This window comes from Cryptomeria japonica, chromosome 4 (assembly GCF_030272615.1).
Source record: "Cryptomeria japonica chromosome 4, Sugi_1.0, whole genome shotgun sequence".
Lineage (NCBI taxonomy): Eukaryota > Viridiplantae > Streptophyta > Pinopsida > Cupressales > Cupressaceae > Cryptomeria > Cryptomeria japonica.
The window spans coordinates 295,069,281-295,087,075 of record NC_081408.1 but is presented as its reverse complement, the minus strand read 5'-3'; the positions used below and the strand labels follow the sequence as shown (position 1 = coordinate 295,087,075).

Below are 17,795 nucleotides of genomic sequence, written 5' to 3'. Positions count from 1 at the left end.
GAGATTGTTGACATTTTTAGTTTGTTGGAATTTTGCATAAAGATTGCATTAATGATATGTTGTCATTGATGTCAACTGAACCAGTAATGGTATTCATGTTATTACTGATATTGTTGTTTTTTATATTGGCTACGTAATTGGTAAAACGAGATTTGTGAAAGATGTTGTAAACTGGTATGTTAAGTTTGTGAGTTGAACCGGTAAACCGGTGTAAAGGGTTAAACATTTCTATGCAATGTAATCGGTAAACCCTATTAGTTGTGAAACCCTAACCGATCAAGTTTGTTGGTTTATTATCTGATGAGCGATAATGATGGAGACACGTGTGATCATTATATGAGGATAAGTTCAAATTATTTTTGCGCGTTTGTTTATTGTCTAGGGAAGGAGAAAAGTGGATTGCATCTAATGCACAATATGTGATGAGTTAAAAAGTTTGTTGAAGTGGTGATCATGGAGTAGTTGGAATTTTCTTGAAGAATGTGAAGAGATTGTCATGATTTCTAAACGGTCAAGGTTATACTGACTTGTTTGTAATCTCAATGGTGAGAATTAGGTTTTTGTTGTGTTACCGACCTAATTGATTTGTATTTAAGGTCAATGAAGTTGTTTGTAAAAGTTGTTGGCAAAATTGGCAGAAACCTGTTGAGTGTGTAGTTGCCTAACCGGTGAATGGATCTTCACTTTGAGCGAAGGCAGATTGAAGCTTAAAATGATCTGATCAAGCAAATGTAGTGCTATTCAAATAGATCAAGAAAACCTGTTGTTTTATAATAATTACAACAGAGGTGAAATCCCTTAACCGGGTAAGCTCTAACAAGCTTGATTACTCATTAAATCCTCTAACAAGGTAGTCCATTAACTTGGATTCTTAAATCCACCAGCGAGGTTACTCCTAATAGTGTATTGTTCTTTTCATCAAGGCATATTTTTAAATCCCTTAACCAGGTGATTCCTAACCGGAATTAGTTCTTAATAGGAATTTTTGTAAAGCTTTAACAGGCCTTGTTCCTAACAGGGCAAACTTCAGAAGAGTTCAGATAGCTATCCTTGTGAGTCTCATCTCACCGTGGTTTTTACCTATTTGGGTTTTCCACGTATAAACATTTGTGTCAAGTGGTGAATGTTTTGTGGTTATGATCTTATTTGTTGATTTGATTAACTTATGATAAGACATGATAACTAGAAGCATTGAGAGATGAATATGTTGAGTTATGATTAAGAATTGTTGATGTTTACAAGATTGAAGTTGTTTATTGCGAAGTTGTCATAACAGTCAAACCGGTTGATGTCAAGTATTCTTATGAATATTGATTGACTGAGATATGTTTACTTTGTGTGATTGAATTTGAGTTTGGGAACTTTGTATCAATTTTTCAGTATACTGATTCACCCCCCTCCTCCCTCAGTATTCTATCAGATACTTATTCTTCATCATACCACCATGCTCAACAAACCATTACACATGATCATACAAGGAACTACGGGTATAGGAAAATCATACCTGATCAGTTGTATAAAAAATATGCTACAAGAAAAAAATTCACAACAAAAAAACCCAATACTCGTACTAGCTCCTACCGGAATTGTTGCATTTAACATTCATGCGACAACAATTCATTCAACACTATGAATCCCCATCAAAGAAATTCAACCACTACATGGCTAAGCACTAGCAGTGTTCTAGGAAATGTTGAAGGACACAAGATATATACTCATTGATGAGATGAGCTTTATCGGTCCGAAACTATTGTTGAAAATAGATATCCAACTTTGCGAAGCTTTCCCTCATCATAAACATTCATACTTTAGAGGCGTATCTATGATTCTCATTGGAGACCTCACCTAACTGCCACCTATAATGGATAAACCAATATACACATCACACTCAAATTCAATAACACTTTGGAACTAATTTAGAAAAATTATCACCCTACAAACGATGTTTTGCCAACAAGGGGAATCTCTAACGCAATCACAATTTCGTCAAACACTACTAAACATACGCAACGCACACCCAACCAAAGAAGATTGGCAAAGCTTGATGAAACGAACAAAAGAACAATTAGCGCCAATTGTGAATAAGCAATTTGACACTGCAGTCCACCTCTTTGCTACTAATGATATGGTATCCCTTCACAATAAACGAATGCTAAAGGAATTAAATCATCTAGTTGCAATAAGTAGAGATATGATGACTACAAGCAAAACAACTATTGATGTTGACAATGAACAACTTGAAAAGCAAGTCCTACTATCACTAGGACAACGAATCATGCTCACAACTAACATATGGACACAAACATGACTTGTTAATGGAGCTCTTGGTGAGATAATTGAAATAATTTATAGCCCCGACTCCAAGCCACCTAACATACCAATGTATATCATGGTTAGATTTGTTAACTATAATCATCCCTTGTGGCACCCAAACGACCCAAAAGTTGTACCAATAACACCAGTATCACTAGGCAATCTTAGGCAACTACCAATAAAAATGGCGTGGGCTATGACCATACATAAAGCCCAAGATTTAACACTACAAAAGGCAACCATCAATATTGGTGCAATAGAAAGACAAGGACTAACATTTACTGCAGTCTCCAGAGTGAGATCCTTGGAAGACCTCTGGATTGAGCCAACATTCTCTTACGAGTGGTACAGGAAAATAGAAAACAATCCATACACTGTAACAAGGAAAAAGGAAGAAGCTCGACTGCAACAACTCTCCAGATAAAAAAAGAAGTATGCTTCATGAATCATTTTCAGTGAATTTCATCTATATACCATCCATGAACATTCTTAACAAGTTTTTATGTCATACACATGCTTCACAACTAAAGAAAGAAGCTCACCTATAATTATCTATGATGGGAAAGCACTATATACCTTGGAATTTTGCCAAAATCAGGTATGCATCCTTTGACTGACACTACTTACTTTATTTAATCTTTTATTGGAGATCCCTATATGTCACATCATCATGTCTATGTTCATCATCCCACAGTGATGAAAATCACCATGTTGTGCACCCAAATGCTACCTTTTCAGAGAATAATGCTTTAGCTGAGCCAAATTTCCTACTTTTTGAAATCCAGTGCTGAAGATCACCAATATTGTTTTGTTCGACATATCTCCATTAGATAAAGACCCCCTTTCCTGTAGAATTGACCACTATGTAACTCAATCATCAAAAGGAATTCGATCTTCTTAAACTGATGCTCGGTTAACTGGTGAAAGGAAAATATTTTTGAGTATTTTATGTATACAAAACATTTACAAATTTAGAGAGGGCAAGAAGAATTAATTATTTTGTTTTCATAACTACCTTCCATTCTAATATTTTTGTTTCTTGTGTTGTTTTACAGATCAAAGAAAGTGAAGCTTTCTGTTTATTCAAGATCAAAGAAAGTGAAGCTCTCTATTTATTCAGCCTCTGTAAATATTTTGAAAATACATTTATACATTGATTTTGTAACATTCTGTCTGACACATAGATGATACAACCCTAAACTATTACATCATTTTCTTTAATAGATGGATAGATCGATTGGGATGTTGTAAATGAGATGATTTTATGGAAATATGTAATGGAGATAATATTCTTGTCTTTTGTTGTCTGCGAGCATATCCTTCCCATTGTCCCTTCTGAATGACCGAATTTTGCATTTTGAATGAGTAAATTTATTTTAATACTATAAAATTGTAATGTGAATGACATTCAGGCATGATGTTCTTCAGCTTCATAGGACCAACCGCTAGTTAATATTTTTTTTTTGCGCATGTCTCAATTGTAGGCCTCGAAAGGGTCACAACAAATCTCTAACTCTTTAACAATGTTTATCCCGACTGTAGTACTATTCCATGATCGTAAAACCCATTATGAATACATTAATATAGTCTTACTCTCAGAGGACAAAAATAAATGCACACGACATCTTATGGAATTGCAGATGACTTTGGCGATAATATTTAAACAAATGAACCTTGACCTTAAACAAATCAATGATTGGTGAGAACCAACCGATGCGCACATGGGACAAACGTGAGCAACATTTCATTTCCAAAAATAGATCAGGTGAATCCATTGACCTCTAACTTGGGTGTAAATTTTTCAATCATGAGAATCACGAGGATATAATTGGATACAATGAATGTCTTTTTTACATAAAATAATAAAAAGTTCTAAATATTTATGCATGATCAATGTTTAAGGTTGGCTAGTAAAAAAGAAATATTTTGCTAAATTGTAATTGAAATGATCAAAATAAGGCTATAATGAATAACTTGTGTTCAAGAAAAAAACTAAATTAAACAATTAGGTAAGATTTATATCCAATAAGATTAGATAGCGATTTTAGATAAATGATCAAAGTTAGATAGATGAGTCAATATATAGGGATTGTGTGCATATAAGAATAAGGATAAGAAATAAGTAAATGCCTACTTGCAAACAAGGCTAGGAAAATAGGCCTTACTATTCATAAATGTGTGACATTTACAACTATATAAATATATTAAGATATTTCATCAACTTACATACAAAGGTATATGAAGAAACACATAAAAGATGCATTATAACTATTATATTTTATTTATTTTTTTATGCATTAATTTCTAAAAATGAATTATTAATAAATGTGAATGTTCACTAAAGAATTTTAAATTTATTTTAGTATTAGTAGAACAAAATATCATTATTGTCATTGATGTCATTGATGTCAAACCCGGTGATCCAGATTGGTCTGGATATGGTGCATAACAGTGGAAGATAGGTATGTATGATATATGATGCAGAGTAGTGGAAGATAGGTAAGTATGATGCAGATTAAAGTTACTATTTGTTGGTTGTGTATTGAAGACATGTTTATTGCTTCAAAAACATGTATTGTCAATATGGGGATACTTTTATTGTGATACAAGAGATTTGGTGTTGGTTGTGGCAATTGGTTTCATGCTCCAGTCATTCATGTAGTCTACTAGTATGCAGTTAACTTGTTTCAGAGGTGCAATCATCCATATTTGTGTCTTGATGCAAATATGGAAGTGAAATTTGATATGCTTATTTTCATCATTTGAAATTGTTGTATTGTGGTTTTGGTTCTTTGGAAGTCATGCTCCAGATGTTGTGTTCTAAGAATGTATTCTAGTATGTTCAACAATTCGTATCAGAGTTTGGTCCCTTGTTGCTAGCTTGACCACTTGAGGGAGATCATGACTTGAATAGATGGCTCGTATGGATATGGATGGAGAATATCATTTGGATGAAGAATATAAGACAACCCTTGAAGATATTGAAAGTGTGGAATTTGAAAATGAAGACTTGAAACAAAATTTTAATGTAGCAAACGAGTGTGTGAAAAAGCTAAGAGATCAAATTCAGAAGTTCAAAACAAGGCATCAAGAAGTTAACAAGGAATTGAAGAAAGCGAATGAGACTATTATGAATCTAAAGTTGCATACTTAATAAATAAAGAAAGTGGAAGAAATATTGAAGAATACAATCAATCTAAAGAGTGAAGAAAAGGGGAAGTTGGAACAAGAATTATTGAAGCTGAAGTCAAAAGCTAAAGTTAGTGAAAGTAGTGCATTATTGGATAAACTATTAACCATGTAGAAATCTCACAAGGATAAGGAAGTATTAGGATTTTCCAGTCAATGTTCGAATAACAAAAGCAAAGGCAAGGAGAAAATCGAAGTTGAGAAGAAACTTGAAGATTTAAACAAAGTCTCAAATCTTGGACATGTTGTAAATAGACCTTTGGTTAAACAACCTAATGCTCAAAGGTACTCATCATTTAATATCTATTATTTTTAGTACAATTATTTTGGATGTAAAGCTATAGATTGTAGGCAATATGTAAACCAAATATTCAATGCTTTACATGTAGAAGTTTTGGACACAAGGATAATAATTGAAGTAATCAAATCATGAATAAAAGATATATACTAGTTGTGAATGGAGTAAATGGATCACTTATGAATAAGCCCTTAAGGTTATTATCACATATGCTATAAATTTGGTCATAAACCTAATTAGTGCAAATCTAGATAAAACTCAATGAATTTATGACAAAGGAATGTGAAGTGTTACAATTGTGACAAGTATGGACATTTTGCTAACAAATGTAGGAATGTGAGTGCTCTAGTGAAATCAGATGATCTTAAGAAGAATCATTCTATGGTAGCTACACCTGAGTCCGGTGTTTGTGCTTCTTCCTTCGAAAATTGATTTGGTAGCTTTGGCTTAAGGGGAGCTTTAAAGAATGATCTATTTGTCCCCCCTTTGTGAAAGAGATGCATGCAGTAAATTGTGCATGATGGTGTCATTGTTGGAGTTAGTAGTATTTGTTCACGTGTTGTTGAGATGGGGGCTTTTCCTTCTTGGGCATTGGTCTAAGTTGTATAGTGAACATCAATTTTTTTTTGTATATCTTTACATAGATGAACTTGAATGACAGTTAGTGTCAATGGATGGAGTTCCTTTGCGACTATTATTTTAAGGTCAAGTATATTTATGAGAAGGAGAATGTTGTGGGAAATGTGTTGATTCACAACAGAAATGAGTTATCAACGATAATTCTCGGTGTAGATTTGAGGAGTCATATTTTTAGTGTGTTTCCTTTAGATGCTTAGTACTAAGAGGTGAGAACAAAGATTTCTTCTGGGAGAGTTCTAGAGGGGAGATTTGCTAATTTTTTGTTAGAGAGATGATATTCTTCATCGTTTGGGTCATATTTATGTTCCACCATCAGAAGGGCTTTGCATTTTGATCTTGATGGAGGCACATCATGCACCTTACTTGGCACATCTAGGTATCAAGAAGATACACACAGATCTTTTACAATTGTACCATTGGTCCAGTATGAGACGAGATATAGAAGATTTTAGTGTCTCAATGTCTAGAATGTAAGATAGTGAAGGTCAAGCATCAACATCTTGTCGGGTTGTTGTAGTTGAATCTAGTTCTGGAATGGAAACGAGATGTCATTTCAATAGATTTTATTGTTGGTTTTCCGATTTCTTCTTGCCGACATGATACTATCATGGTCACTATTGATAGGTTGACCAACATGGCACACTTTTCTCAGATTTGATCTTCCTATTTGACAACAAAAAAGGCTCAAGTTTTCATGGAGTATATTGTGAGGTTGTATGGGATTCGTAGTCAGATTATATCAGATCGAGATCCTGTATTCATTTCAGTGCTATGGACTTCTCTTCAATATGCCTTAGGAGATTAGTTGAACTTTAGTTTAGCATATCACCCAGAGATAGATGGGTAGACATAGAGAGTTAATCAGGTTCTTGAGGATATGCTTGAAATGTATTTTATGAACTAGTAGTCATGATGGGAGGATTGCCTATATTTGGTGGAGTTCACATAGAATAATGGGTACCATAGTTCGATTGGTATGTCTCCTTTTTGGGATTTGTATGGTCAACCTTGTTGTATGACAATAAGTATGGATTTTCTAGAGCATAGAGTTATTTTAGGGCCAAAGATGCTACATGAGTCAGAGTAGCAAGTGGCTCACATCCTGGAGTATTTAGTGGCAATGTAGGACAAACAAGAAGCATGCAGATGCTTATCGTGTGGATCAACAATTTTCTATCGGAGACAAGGTGTTTTTGAGAGTTTGCCCTCAAAAGAGTCCTATCTATTATGGAAAAGACTCTAAGTTGGCATGTCATTTTTTTGGACTATTCGAGATTTTGGAGAGGATTAGTCCTATAGCTTATCATCTTTCCTTGTTGATCAACTTGTCTCACATCCATGATTTATTCCATGTATCAGTTTTGAGGCCATATTTTCTTGATGGGACACATGTGTTGGATTAGAATGCTTTGTAGGTAGAGGACATGTAGCTCTATTTAGAACCCATGTGCATTTTGCATTGTTGGGGGCTAACCCTCAGGGGTCACAATATAGAGAAGGTAAGGGTTCAATGGGACCCGAATGTTGAGCCTTCGGCGACATGGGAGGATACAACGCGGATGAGATATCTCTTTCCCTATTTGTTCTCAGGCTTCTAGGAGTAAGCCTAGACCTAAGGGGGAGGATGCAGTGCCCTTCCTTATCATACTCTTTTATGATACTCTTGATAGATACTTATGGCTTTATTTATATTTTTTATGCTTTTAATTTGATGTTAGAGATGTCATACTAACAATTGATACATTATGGTTTATGTGGATGATGACATACTCAAGACTATTATGATGATGGGACATATGTTTGACTATTTATGTGCACTCATGGTATGCATCTTGATGTTTTATTTGCTTATGATGATTTTGTGCCTTATACCTATTTATGATGATGTGTGCTGTGTGCCAACCCTACCTTATGCTTATTAGGATATGATGAATTAATGATGTTATGGTTTCCTTGATTGTATTATTGTTGTAGACATCAAAGGGATGATGTTATGCCACTCATTTATGTGCAGGATGTGATGTCACAATTCTCTTTCACCTGTTTAATTATTTTATGATGCCTGCAAATGTACATATTATTGTATAGACGTTTGGTATTGTGCAGGAATGCAAACACTAGACATCGACTCCACCTGGTTCTATAGGTCTATGCATGTCTCTAATCCTAATTTCAAGTTGATCAGAGGTGACATAATGTCTTATCACACTCTAGGCTTAGTTGTTATCTTGTCAATCCTAGTGTTTTAAATAGAGTTGCCTTGTTAGGTGTTATGCAATATTTTATTTAATTCCATTTGGTTGATTTTATGAGTTGAGATAATGAATGAATTAATGAATTAATTGTTGTACATAGTTTATTAATGTTAAATCTATATGATGGTTGGTTTGGATATTTAAGTATAAATATATATTTATTTAATTGGTTTCATAATAAACTAATGTTAATTTTGTGAGAATTATATTTAGTTGAGCTTCTATGTTATTTGTAGAGTTATTTTATTTGGTTATTTATTTATTAGATTATTTTATTGTTTAACCTTTTTATATTTCTGTTTAATTGTTTATTTACTTACCCTTTCTTAGTATTGGTCTTTGGGAGTTTTATTTGGGTAATAATATTATTTAATTTTTTTCTCTCTCGATTTTCATGAAGGGTTGTTAATAATATTATTATTTTTATTATTTTTATTTTTAGGGTGTTGAGGTATGACTATTACAATTTTTGAAAATTATTAAAAAGAAGGATATGGCTGTGAAGTTTTGACTGGGGAAGTTTTGAAATCTCTGGATTTTGGATTTTGGTTGTTGGAAAATGACTTCTATGATTTCTTAAGGATTGGAGCTGGTTTTTGATTTGGATGTTGTTGTGTATGCTTGAAGGAGATGTTGGATTGTGGATTATTTTTTTTGTGCATTTTCTTCTTTGAGCTTTCTTGTCCAATCTTCGTATTTCCAAGTTGGTGGTTCTAAATCTTACTTTATGTACCTTGGTTTTGAAAAGAAAAAGGATTGTTTGGAAAAAAAAATGATTGTTGTGTGTCTAGATAATATCTCTATATTTTGGGAATCTTTTGTCTCTCCTTATATTTGTTGGTTGAATGGAGGCTTGGTTGTTTTTCCTTGAGGAGGCTATGTTTAAGATGTTTGATTAAGCATGTTTGGGTCTATTTTTTCAATAACTACTGGGGCACATGGTTATCTATATAATTTTACTGAATTCTCATTCGCTAGGATAGTTACATATGATAAATCTAGCTGAAGATGTCCTCCAACAACAACAACCCACTATCTAGACAGAAGCATGGCATAATGAGGCTTAGTGTCTGTGACTATTACATCCATTTTATTAGTAGCTTCAGGGAATGCTGCTATTTTTACTTCTACATCTTTCATAGTACCCACAACAGACACTTCTCTAATATTCATAGCATAACACCATCCATATGAAGTGTGTATTGACAAACCTAGATCTCTCACAACTCCATAAGGCATTACATTAGTAGCTACACCAAAATCTATCATGTAATTTTTTATCAATTTGTTGTTTACTAACAATGTGACATAAAAGGGAGCAATCTGATATGGTTCCTGATTAATAGTGGTGCCCACATAAACTTCTAGGACCTTTTTTTCTTGATCCTTCTCATCCTTTACGATTCCCTTTTTAGAAGAAGAATCTACACCTGATATACTTAAAATCAAAGAAAAAGTAGCCTCTCTATGTTCTTTTAATTTCAACAACTCTATCAAAGTTACTGAAACCTTCATCTATGTTAAAGCTTGGGTCATATCAAAAGTAGTATTAACATTAGACTCAACATGAGCTTTAACCTTCTTTGTCTTTTGGTGACTTGTTATCTTGTTACAAGTAGTTTTTGCATTATTACCAGTGGTATCAACAATATCAGGTTCTCTGAATTACTTGACTAATCACTTTTAGCCTGATTATCTTTGATAGGATTTTTGTTTTCAGTGGTCCTTTTAGAAGAAATTTCTTTGAAAAACATAGAACGTGGCTTACCCCAATCTTCATCATCTTTTCTGCTTCTCAGATTATAGTTATGCTTAGCTTTGGCTATTGCAACCTTAGTAAGATTCTTGACTTACTCCTCACTAGACCTTCTGAGATGAATCTCTTGATCTTCTATTGTGACTACATTCAAAGTGGGATGCCAGTCAATAGTCAATTGCCCTTGGCAATTTGCATTGCTTCTTGAGACATCATATTCACTTACTTCATCTTCCGAAGACTCCCAGTCACTGTCCACAATATACTCAAACATATTGACTGCAGGTTCACTCTCATTTCTCATGGATTCATTTAGAGATTGAGCCACATCACACTGATAAGGGGTATTTGGCCCATCACATGCCATACACCAAGGGGTATTTTCCATATTATGTACACTTCCTCCCTTTAAAGGATCAGGGGTGTCCTGATTTTGTGTGCCTTTTGATCTATCTTGCACAGGCTTGCCATCTTTCCATGCAGTGTTATATGGCATATCATGCAATCTAGAAGGTCTATCTTGCCAGTTGTAGTGAGGCTTCTCAGGTTTACTTACTTTGGTAGTAAGATCCTTAACAACAGTCATTAATTTTTCTATTTTATCCTCTTCTTTAAAGGATTTATTTTGTTGTGGTTTTTGTTCCTGCCACAATATTCCATCAGTCCTTCTTCCCACTTTACCTAATGCTTTTCTGTTTCTCTCTACATTGATTGCAATTCTGAAAGAATCTCTTAAACTATGTGGGTCTTATCTCTGAGAATGTAAGCCATTTTAGGATCAAAGGCATTGTAATAAGTGGTTAGACATACATTCTCATATAACCTCATACATTGAAGGAGCCTATGCATTGCCTTTTGAAACCGTGCATTAAAATTTGTAACAGCCTCATTATTAGACTTCCTGATATTGTTAAATTTGTTGAGAATGAAGCTCACATTTGTCTTATCTCCATATTGCTCTTTAAAGCAATTCTTGAATTCCTCCCAAGAACTAATGCTATCTATAGGTAACCCTCTATACCAATCTCTAGAATCCTCAACCAAAGATTGCACAAATAGCTTCATGATGACATCCTCATCACCAATTTCATAGCCATTAATCATGTCACCAAAAGATTTCAAATGCCCTTTAGCACTAACATCATTATTCCTAGCAAACTTCTAGAGTCTATCCCTCATTTAAATAGGGACATGGTTTGGATATCCTGTAATTCCATCAAAATACAACTGCCTATACAACTCAACATTTATAGGTCTCCTTTGAAACTGATTTCCACTAAAGTTATTTCCAGCATTCACCCTTGGGCCTGAACCACTAGCTCTAGGAATTTGATGACTTTGATCATGGGATGGTCCATGATTGGTTTAGTTTGCTAGAATTGTACTAGAGGGAACAACAAAATTATTTGGGGTAGCATTTTTTTGCATCATTGGTTGAGTATTCAACAGAGAGGCAGAAGCATGTTGGGATGTAGGATTACTATGGTCTACAGGTGGGAAAGTTATAGGAGGAGCTTTTAAGCAATGTATCTTTCTTCTGAACTCAGCCTTAAGTGCTTCTATTTCAGCCTTTTCTAACTCCCTTTGTAGGTTTTCATTTTCTTTCTTTATCCTTTCTACCTCAATCTCGTGCAAAATCATTTCCTTGGGTCCTTTTCCACTTCCTGACACTAGATCCGCATACCTATTCTCCACTTCTTTTTGCTTCCCTTTATCAATAATGGGTTTGGTAGGTTGGGGATCACTGTGAACCTCCCTATTAGGTTGTGTTGCAACTTTAGGTGCAGAATCAATTTTAGGATCCAAGATTTTTCTAATAACAGGATCATGCTCTTCACTCCTATGTTCTTCCTGAGCAAACAACTCAAGATCTTCGATCTGTCTTAATAATCTTTCTCTTATAGAAATCAATTGATGTACTCTCTTATTGAGAACCTCAATTTCCTAGGACACTTCATCTTTGTTTGGTAAGGTTTCCTCTAAATCCGACACATTTAGTTGGTCCATATCAATTAGACTGATATTTCCTTCCATAGTTTTGGGAGTGGAACTGACCCTATTACTTGTACTATGCCTATCTCTCCGAGAAGCGCTAGTATTAGACAATGTTTGGTGAAAGGTTTGGATATCATCATTGGTACCAAACATGCCAACATGAAAACCCATAATATCATGGTCAGAGTCATGAGAAGAGGCATTGGACCTTGCATATATGGGATGCTCAGAAGACTTACCCGCTTGATTACTCTTATGTTTTCATGACCGATTTGACTGGTCAGGAATAACAGTTCCTTTCCCGCCCTTCTTGACTGGTTTAGGTAACCCTTCATGCAACTTCTCTTGAGGTTTTTTCTTCATATAAGACCTAGTATTCATTCCCCTATTCATCTTGCTAACCTTTTGAAGTGACTGTGATTTTCTCTGAAAGAACACTAGTTTTTTCCTTACTTCAGAGTCACCACCCAATATCTTGGGAATAAAATATATTTCAACACAGTGAATCACTTTTATACAATAAAAAAATAGATCTGTAGCATAAGACTTATCTTATTTGACTCTCCCCAACAGAGTCACCACTTTTGTTGTTCTCCATTTTGAAAACCTATATTCCCTCTCTTTTAAAAGTAAATGTTACTGCCTCTGTGTTACAATGAAAGAGGACCTCAAAAAGTTTGAAATGAAAACAACAAGATAAGGTTTCAAATGAGGAAACCTCCTTCACTTTAGGCTTAAAATTTTTGGGCAGGTGAACCCTTTTACGACTATTTTCTTACAAAAATATTAAAAGTTTTACAGAAAACTAGTATAAATTCCTGTAAACTTTCCTTACTGACTGGTATAACTAAACATGAATGGAAAGTTGATTTGACTTTTTGAAAAGGACCACAAAATGCATCAAAAAACCAACAGGTAAACCAATGCTTTATCCGGGTAATAGAGTCATCTATAATAGACTGCAACCTGACAAAAGAAACTCGTACACAAGTCACAAGTTAATGATCTATCAACTCTATATGTGCTTGACATATATAGAGTCCTAATCTGTACCAGACTTCATTATTAGATCCACACCAAAATAATGATATCAATGACTTTGTTCAAAGTACTTTTATATTTCCTCCTTGAAGAAAAGACTTAAAACAACTTCATTAAATGCCTAACAAGTCATTCAGATAAACAATCCTTGATTACTTAAATGAAATGAATACCAGTACAGTGACATAGAGACAGTACAAATCTGAATTTTAAAACCTATGGACTATATATTTATTTCTCCATCAAAAGATTACAAGTCTAACATATCTGAATCAAAATTGCTTAAGAAAATGGTCTATATTAATTTTGATAGAGTTTTTTCTACAAAATTTTGTGTCCCTTCTCTAAGTAGTCCTGGTATCCATTTATAGAGATATGGATGCGACAAACTTCAGACTTCCCTAGAAAACAAATATTCTCAATCCTAACCATAATCCCCCCTAAAAAGGTTACATTGTTTACCATCAAAGGAGAAGCATAACAAATTAGTTAACCAGCTGGAGAAAGGCCAACTAACTACTCAGTATTTCACACAAAACCATTTCTGGTTGCCTGAGATTATTGCATATTGGAATATCGGTTAATTCTTCTTTGTTTTATCCCTTTCATCACATATTTACCTTTCAATTCTTGTTGTCGGAGAAATCACAAAACCGCACCTATTTTCTCTGCAAATCCCCTTGAATACCTCTCTGCAAGTTTACACTTCAAAATAATGTTGGACGGGAAGCCGCATAGTTCTGCCATTAGTCCTTTTGAAAATTAAAATTTTGGTGCCAATGGACTAGGAAGGCTTTCTTCTAAGCACTTTTCCTTTAGTCGCTGATCTGCGATGACTAACGGTCGAGATTCTTATCGTAGCAGTTCAACGACAGCTGTGCGATCATACAAAACTAGTATGCCCTTTAACTTACCCGAGCCAACCACTTTAGAATGGGTCCCACCATTTGGTCACTGGTCCGCGAAGGGTATTCATCGTGCAACTCTGCATAGCGGCTCAGCGACAGTTGTGAGATTGGTTCCAACTCGCTCAACCTTTAGGGGTCACCAGCACCTAGCCACCAACCATAGACTGTGTGCCTTAACCACTGCTGCTCACCTTCTGCTGCTAGTGGTTTGTCATTGATCTGCAAACGATAATCATCATGCAACTTTCCATAGCGGCTTAGCGACAACCATCGATGCACAAAAACTTATCTGCACTTTAAGACACTTAGAATGCTTCCTAAGAGTGGGTCCCACCATTTGGTCGCTAGTCCACAAAGATTAGAAATCGATCAACTTTCAATTGTTGTACAACGACAACCGTTAGATCTTTTATAACTTGCACAGTTTTTACCTCACCTACAGACCCTTTCCATGTGTCACAATCTAATTTTCCCATGCATCCACTTGGGCACCACCTCAATACTATTGGATCCACTTGCTAACACACCTGGGCCACCCACAATAGTCAAGCCCACTGCCTAGTCTCTAGTGTGTAATGAATAAAAACTGAGCACTTTTCTATTGCGGTTCAGCGACAACCGTCAGATCAGCCCCAACTTGCTCAACCATTAATCTCTCAGAGCTGCTCCCTTCTACCACATGTCTTCTTTTAGTTCGCTCACAAATCCACCTGAGCACGGCCTCATCCGCCACTTCAGCGCCACCGGACCCACCATTTCACTTTGGTTTGTTCGATATTATTCTTTCGGCCAAATGTCCTCCTTCGATGAGTTGTTCACATGTGTCATCGATTCTGTAGTTTCATCGATACTTTTTATTTTATTGGCGAGACCAGTCCTGATTTCTTCGATGCACTTTATGTCGATGGAACTAATGCTTTCAGTGAATCCTTTTAGAGATCCATCGCAGCCAAGGTTTGTTCGATAAGTCATTTTATGAGTACCTGACTACCATCTCATCACCGTCGGACCCACCACCAGAGCTTGGTCTTATAACCTCTATTCTGCCACGTGTCACCTTAGGCTTGGCCTATCAGATCCTCTTGTTTGCCAACTCACCCACCATGTTTGCACCATTAGACCCGCCTTTTTCACGGGCCCCACCACTTGGTTGTTGATCCGCAAAGAATAATGGCTAGGAAACTTTGCATGGTGGATCAACGACAACCACAAGATCAATAGGAACCTGCTCAATCTTTAAACTTCTTCGATACCTAGCCGCCTTTAGTTAACCGTCTGCCTCGACTTCTTGCATTAACTGTCTTCCTGGGCCTGCTAATGGCTTGTCGCTGGGTCGCAAGGAATAACATTCGTGTATCTTTATGTTGTGGTATAGTGACCACCATGAGATCTAAAGAATCTTTCTTGATATTTAGGAAACTCGACAGATAAAAGGAAAGGCTTAGGACTTAGGAGAATAAAGCGAAATATTTCAAAATTACAGAAACTACCTAAGCTTAGACATAAAGGGGCCCCCCTCTACAATGATGCAATGACCCTTCCACTTAATTGGAAAAAGGAATGGGCAAAAATAAGTGACATGAAGATAATATGACAAAAAGGTTTAAATTTTTCAAATGCTTTTGAAAAGCCCAAAAACCCTAAACCCTTAGAACCATACACTTGCAGACAAAGGTCAAATTTCTGAATTTTGATGGACTCCAATAGCTAAAAGGCAAGATTTTCAACATATTTAAAAAAGTGATAACAACGTCTTTAGAGGACCCCTTGGTAGATCTCAAATTCATTATTCATAACCTTAATACTCTGGTTGTTGCTAATAATCCTAGTGATGTGGCATATTGTTGTATTACGAATTCTGATGAGTGGTAATCTCATATCATAAGATATTTGACTGATGGTACCTTTCTTGATTCCACAAACAAGAATACTAGGACTAGGATTTGCAAATTGGCCACTAGATACATTATCCTTTCTAATGTTCTTTATAGGAGGGGTTATAATGGTTTTTTCCTGCGATGTCTTAACAAAGATGAAATCCTTGTTGCCCTGGAGGAATCACACTCAGGTGCTTGCGAGGGGAATTTTAGTGATAGATCTTTAGTTCAGAGATTGCTCTAGATGGGATATTATTGGCAGAGCATGAAAAATGATTCCTTTGCGTTTGTTAAGAAAAGTCGTCAGTGTCAGTAACATAGCAATTTGATGCATGCTCCTACCCAAGAAATTTGATCTCAAGTAGTTTCTTGGCCCTTTTCCACATGGGGTTTGGATCTTATTGGTAAAATGTCCCCTCCATCATCTCAAGGACATACTTTCATCATCACTAAAACTGATTTCTTTACGAAGTGGGTAGAAGTAGTTCCTCTTCGTTCCAATACCACTGAAGTAATTTGTCAATTTATCTTAGAAAACATAATTTCCCTATTCGGAATACCTTCCACTTTGGTTTCAGATAATGGAATGTCATTTAAAAAAAAATATATGAAGAAGTTTCTTAAGAAATATCATATTCAACATAAATTTTCTACACCATATTATCCTCAATCAAATGGCCAAGCCGAGTCTTCAAATAGGATAATTGAGCAAATTATTAATAAGACTATAAACAAGAATGGTAAGGATTGGAATACTCAATTAATCTATGCTCTTTGGGCTTATTGAACGAGTGTACATATTGCTACAGGTTGTACTCCTTATAATCTTGTTTATGGTACTGATGCCATTATGCCTTTGGAGTTGGAAATTCCATCTTTAAGAGTTTCTCTTAAGGATATAATGGATGATGATTCCTATAGAGAGAAAAGACTTCAACCACTTGAGATGCTTGATGAACGATGCAAAAATTCTCTTGAGCATATTCAATCATATCATAAAACTCTACAACAAAGCTACAATGATAAAGTCATTCAATGTTTCTTCTCAGTAGGTGACTAGATACTTTATGAGAATCAGTGCAACGTGAATGCCTTACCCGTGGAGAAAGGAAAATTCAGCCCTAATTGTCTTGGACCATACATTGTTGTCAAAGTCTATGGATCAGGTGCTTACAAGATAGTAGATGTGGAAGGTATGCCTCTCAAGGAACCTATAAATTCTATGCACCTTCATAGATATTATGCCTAGATTCTCCCTCTACCTCTCTCCTTCTAAATTTATTCTCTCTCTCTCTCTCTCTCTTTCTCTCTCTCTTCTTGTGTCTTTCCTTTCTTCAAAATTGGATAATATGTTAGCTTATCATCATTAAAGTATGTAGTATTAAATGATATTTTATTATTTGGTATATTATTTCATTCTTGACAAGCATGTTTCTTCACTTTATTGTTTGTCTTGGATTCATTTATGTAAATTGTAATAGATTTACATTTTATATGTGCTAGCATGTTATACAATTTATTATG

The 17,795-nt window shown here is 35.2% G+C and overlaps 1 protein-coding gene across 3 annotated transcripts in view; it reads left to right on the top strand.

Moving 5' to 3' along the window:
• Nucleotides 1–3,611, top strand: part of LOC131057782 (uncharacterized) — a 28,399-nt gene extending 24,788 nt beyond the window's left edge. For all 3 annotated transcript variants that reach the window (XR_009109046.2, XR_009109049.2, XM_057991950.2), the window contains exon 3: nucleotides 3,369–3,611. Coding sequence is in view for 1 of the 3 variants with exons in the window: in XM_057991950.2 (XP_057847933.1) it covers nucleotides 3,369–3,470 (102 nt within the window). In the remaining 2 variants the exon portion in view is untranslated. The remainder of the gene's footprint in view (nucleotides 1–3,368) is intronic.
• Nucleotides 3,612–17,795: the final 14,184 nt, after the last annotated feature.